At 42.7% G+C, this 5,804-nt stretch overlaps 1 protein-coding gene across 1 annotated transcript in view; it reads left to right on the top strand.

Moving 5' to 3' along the window:
- The window catches only part of KATNAL2 (katanin catalytic subunit A1 like 2), a gene marked incomplete at its 3' end in the record, with an annotated part of 90,744 nt that overhangs the window by 36,606 nt on the left and 48,334 nt on the right, over window positions 1-5,804 (top strand). Inside the window, exon 2 of the mRNA XM_082852494.1 lies at window positions 368-438. Coding sequence (XP_082708620.1) covers window positions 368-438 — 71 coding nt within the window. The remainder of the gene's footprint in view (window positions 1-367; window positions 439-5,804) is intronic.

The following is a 5,804-nucleotide window of genomic DNA, read 5'->3' as shown; positions in this document are numbered from 1 at the left end:
CTTGATTTCTGGCTCATGAGTTTATCTCACTTTCCTTCACCTGGTCCAAATAAATGTGCATATATTTGTTTCTTTGCGGTGATAAGCAACAAAATGCCAATTAGCTTGGCAGTAAGAAGTTAACTAGTCAAGTGCAATCCCAATCGAAATCACTGTACCTTCAGTTTACAATTGAGAAGGCAGCTCTGAGAAGAAAATAACAATGGAAAACAACTTTATATATCCTTAGAGACGTCAAACTGCCTTCCAGCCTTTAAGTTACGCTTCTTGCTTTTGACAGGTTACATTTACCGTCAAGGGTTTATTGCTATAAAAGGAGTGTTATATTTCATTGTCGTCTCACCTACATTTTCTTTTTCGTTCACAGTGCGAGATGAGGACAGAAGCACGACGAAAAAATCTTCTTATTTTGATTTTGCATTATCTAACACAAGAAGGGTATGTTACATTAAAATATTTACAGAGATGATTCCTTTCTTTCTCTGACCTCTGCTTTTCCAACTACTCACTTTTAAAAACAGTTAATAACTTTATTTTTTTAGAGCAGTTTTCTATTTCCAGAAAAATAAAACAGAAAGTGCAGACAGCTCCCATACACCAGCAATACCCCGCCCTGCCCCGTCTCCCCTGTTACTAACATCTTACACTGGTGTGGTACATTTGTTGTAATTGATGAGTCAATATCGATATATTATTATTAGCTAAAGTCCATAGTTTACATCAGGGTTCGCTCTTGTGTTGTACAGTTCTACTAGTTTTGACAAAGGCATAAAGTCACATATCTACCATTGTAGTATCATACAGAATAGCTTCCCTGCCCTAAAATCTCTTGTGCGCTACCTATCCCTGCCCACCCACAGCAACCTAGACACATACTTTTTTTTTTTTTTTTTTGCTGTATGCGGGCCTCTCACTGTTGTGGCCTCTCCCGTTGCGGAGCACAGGCTTGGGACGTGCAGGCTCAGCGGCCATGGCTCACGGGCCCAGCCGCTCCGCGGCATGCGGGATCTTCTCGGACCGGGGCACGAACCCGTGTCCCCTGCATCGGCAGGCGGACTCTCAACCACTGCACCACCAAGGAAGCCCCAAGACACATACTTTTATTGTCTCATTTACCTAGATATTTTTCACATTATGCATTTGAAAACTTCATTAACAAAGCTACCCAGTTCATGGGATACTTTCCCTTTCCCATTCAGGTTTGAAGATAGTGTAGGCCATTCAAAGACGGTTTCCAGGGTCCCACTGCTTGCTGGCTAATGTACATAAAGATAACATTCTTTCTTCCCAGTTTTCCTTCTCTCGGAATAAAAGTATTGCATTTCCCTGGACGACCTGTGCTCAGATCTCTTTCCTGTGCGATGCCCATTCTATAGCTGGCAGGGGGAGGAAATTTGGAATCATTTGAGTTTGGCCACCTACCTCATGTGCGAGCACTTACATGAAGGCTGCTGATATGCTGGGAGTTGCGAGAGGGAGAGAGACCACCAAGTATCCGAAGGCTACACTTTAGAGTTTCCTTTCATTTCAGTTTTCAGCCAGGAAGAAAATATTCAGGTTTCAGGGTTCGGGCTCAAAACTTTCAAGTCAGAGCAGTGGTTCTCAACCTGGAGAACCCCTCAGAGGACATGTGGCAATGTCTGGAGACCTCCCGGGCAGCACACTGGCATCTAGTGGGAGGAGACCAGGATGCTGCTAAACGTCCTTCATATGCGCAGGACAGCCCCAAATGTCAATCACGCCAAGATGGAGAAACCCTGCCTTAGAGCAGGAGGAACCAACCAGCTGCTGTATTTTCCCAAAAGTTTGAAAGAGCATCTTTTCCTCTGATAAACGTAGTAGCTATCAGTGCACTAGGAGAGCTACCGTAACTAAAAGCCACATTTGAGAATCTAGCAACCCTAGTGCTGAGGTAGGAAGGAAAGCTGATGAGGGCGGGAGGGTAGGAGGCAGCTGGGATGAGAGTGAGGAGTTGATCCTTGTTCCTTGAGCTGTGCCAGCAACAGCTGTTTTAAATGAATCTAGTGCCTTCTTGAGGGGAATGACCGTTCTAGGGACCTTGAGGAATTTTTTCTGTTAAATTTTAAGGGAAGTAGTATTAGGGTCCCCATTTGAAGAAATCGAGGCTCAGAGGAGTCTAGGAACTTACCAGAAGTCTCCTGGCGCTAGGTGGGGGCACTTTTGAGGCTGTCTCACCCCAAGAGTCTTCAGGGTCCAATTCCTCTGCTCCAGTGTGGAAGATTTAGTTTTGTTTGAGGGTCACCTCAGGAAAATCAGAATGTGTGTGGGGCATATTTTATGAGTTTTTAAAAAAGTGATGGCTTTTTAAAGTCAGAAAATGAAATCACTGCAACTGTACTTAAGCATTCTTTTATTATCTAAGTCATTGAAGGATTTGAATTTTTTTGCCAAAATTTCAGAGGCACTGCATTTTGGTGACCAATTATAACACTGCACTTCTGAACAAACTTTGTTATTGAGTAATCTGATTTATTTTCTCCCCTGGACTGACCATGTAAGATCTTCAATTACAAAATGTGGCCTTTTTCATAATACCTTAACGTCACAATTTTGGAAATGGCCCTTTTCTCAGGGTAAATATGATGAATTGTATCATCTTTAACACAAAAACATTTCTCAGTCCACTTACTTTGAAACGGTTTTATCAGACAGTTCTCTTTTTGGTGTTGGGGATTTAAATTTTATTGAGAAAATGGCTCATTCTTTCCACATCACCACCAGTCTCAGACCAGAGAAATGAGTCCCTCTCCACCCCCCATGGTTGGCAGGCAGGCCAATCAGGTGATGCTCAACTGCTAAATCTCTGTGTCCACACACAGCAAGAGGGTGGAAGTGAGAGCCCGAGTAGAGAAAGGCTGACTTTGGTCCTGTCTGTGCCTTTTTTCCCCCATCTGGAATATGACAGTGTTCCTGAAGTTGCTCCACACTGTTCACCATCCATCCATGGAAAGCAATTCCAAGGGCAGCATGGAGCTGAGTGTTTGCTCTAAGACAAGGGCTGGCGGGTTGGCGTGGTAGGGGGGCTTCCTGGGTAAGAACACAGACTCAGGAGCCAACCTGCCTTGGTTCAAATGCCCACTCTACTCTTTGCTAGCCAGCGACCTCGGGCAAGTTACTTATCCTCTTTGTTCCTCAGTTACCTTGCTTGTAAAATGGAGTAATGGAAGATGGTATTTAAGTGTCAGGCAGATGTTATTATTATGAGGATTAAATATGTGACATGCTTAGAATAGTGCCTGGCACAAAGTAAGCGTATATGAGTCCTTGCTATTTTTACTATGGAGGAGGTAGGAGTTGGATTTTATTCTTTTAATACCCAACCTGGTTCAGCAAAGGACTTGAAGCAGTGGGAAGTGGGTTTGGCACATTTTACGTTATCTTTTGATAAAATCTCAGCTCCATTCAAAAAACCCTGAGCTAAATTACCTCAAGGCAGTGTTTTCTAAGTGCGTGGAACACTGAAACAATCGTTCTGCAGAATGTTAATTGATGTAACTTTATTTTATTTTTTTATAAATTTATTTATTTTATTTATTTTTGGCTGCGTTGGGTCTTTGTTGCTGCGCACGGACTTTCTCTAGTTGCAGTGAGTGTAGGCTACTCTTCGTTGTGGTATTCTCATTGCGGTGGCTTCTCTTGTTGCAGAGCACGGGCTCTAGGCGCGCGGGCTTCAGTAGTTGTGGCACACGGGCTCAGTAGTTGTGTCTCACGGGCTCATTAGTTGTGTCTCACGGGCTCTAGAGCGCAGGTTCAGTAGTTGTGGTGCACAGGCTTAGTTGCTCCACGGCATGTGGGATCTTCCCGGACCAGGGCTCAAACCTATGTCCCTGCATTGGCAGGCAGATTCTTAACCACTGCACCACCAGGGAAGCCCAATTGATGTAACTTTAAAAGAGCTTTATGGTCAAGTAAGCTTGGCAAACATTGGGTTAAACCGGGTTAAACAGGTTCTCTCATTTCAGGACTTCTCAGATCCTCTGACTTATTAATGTGCAATGGGAATATCTGTGCTAAAGTCACAGTATTCAGGGCTTTGCAAACCAATTTGGCCAAGGAACCCTTTTTTTCCTCAGGCCAACTTTAGGGACTAGTTTTCCATGGAACACTCTGAGAAATGCTGCCTTCATAGATTAACTGACCCTTTTAAAACCTGAACTCACCTTACAAGACCCCAACCTTGTGAGCATTGTATTAATAGATGTTTGGCAAATGTTATTTGAACAGCCATTAAAGAACTTACTAGCAGGTAGATGGGTAGAATAATTAGAAAGTGACTCAGTCGTTTACACAGATAATTCTTGATTTTTATTGTAATGTATTCTGTATTTCAGAAACTGTATCAGAAAGGAGAACTGTAAAAACAAAAAGACAAAAGTCAGATAGATTTCCCTTCTCCTGCAGGTGCTATTATGGCCTCAAGAGTTTCCTATTTACAAAGCATGCATTTACCCTTTTTGCCACAAGATGGCCTCTGGAATCTAGAAACGATGAAAATTATACTAGAGTTGATCATTTTCCTGAGACCTGCTGGGAAAGGGACTCACCAGTGGATTATCAAGATGAAAAGTAAACTATAGGTATTTTTAAGGACATATCAGTGTCAGAAAAGTAGACCTGCCTTTAACGAAAAACTGAGAATTCACAAAGAGGACAGATTATTGTGTATTGGAATAAACAATCAGGGAAAGCTTTGTAGGGAAGGCGATGTGAGCTGGTCTTGAAAAATGTGTAGAATATGGATAGACAGATGGGATGGACAAGGACATTCTAAGCAGGGGCACAGAGAAAGAAGGGGCAGGGCGTAAGTGGAACCACTAGGGAAACAGAAAGAGCAGAGTTCAAATGCATGAGGGAGAGTTAGTGAGATCAGACAGTGGAGGGTCATGGCTACAGGTTCTTCTAGGTCTGCACATGCATCTCCTCTGGTCTAAGTCCCTCTTAACAGCCTCCCTGTCTCTCCTACTCTGTCTTTCTCTTTACTGCTTATGCCTCTTTTTGAAGTCTTGTCCTGTCACTCTGTTGGTTAAGAATTTCCAGTGGTTCCTCCTGCCAACCCTATTAAGTTCAGACCTCATTCAAGCCCAAACAGTGGAATAGGAACACAGAAGCACTTCTGTTCCCCTGATCAGTTAATTTAGGAAATATGGGGCCTGCCATCATCTATTTCTTTTTTTTACACATCTCTATTGGAGTATAATTGCTTTACAATGTTGTGTTAGTTTCTGCTGTATAACAAAGTGAATCAGCCAAATGCATAGGTATATCCCCCATATCCCCTCCCTCTCGAGTCTTCCTCCCACCCTCCTTATCCCACCCCTCTAGGTGGTCACAAAGCACTGAGCTGATCTCCCTGTGCTATGCAGCTGCTTCCCACTAGCTATCTATTTTATATGTAGTAATGTATATATGTCAGTGTTACTCTTTCACTTCGTCCCAGCTTACCCTTCCCCCTCCCCATGTCCTCAAGTCCATTCTCTACATCTGTGTCTTTATTCCTGTCCTGCCAATAGGTTCATCAGAACCTTTTTTTTTTTAGATTCCATATATCTGTGTTACCATACAGTATTTGTTTTTCTCTTTCCAACTTACTTCACTCTGTATGACAGATTCTAGGTCCATCTACCTCACTACAAATAACTCAATTTTGTTCCTTTTTATGGCTGAGTAATATTCCACTGTATATATGTGTCACATCTTCTTTATCCATTCATCTGTCAATGGACACTTAGCTTGCTTCCATGTTCTGGCTATTGTAAATAGTGCTGCAATGCATGTTGTGGTAC

Source organism: Leucopleurus acutus (assembly GCF_964270905.1).
Source record: "Leucopleurus acutus genome assembly, chromosome: 13".
Classification (NCBI taxonomy): Eukaryota; Metazoa; Chordata; class Mammalia; order Artiodactyla; family Delphinidae; genus Leucopleurus; species Leucopleurus acutus.
This window is presented reverse-complemented; position numbering and strand designations above follow the sequence as displayed.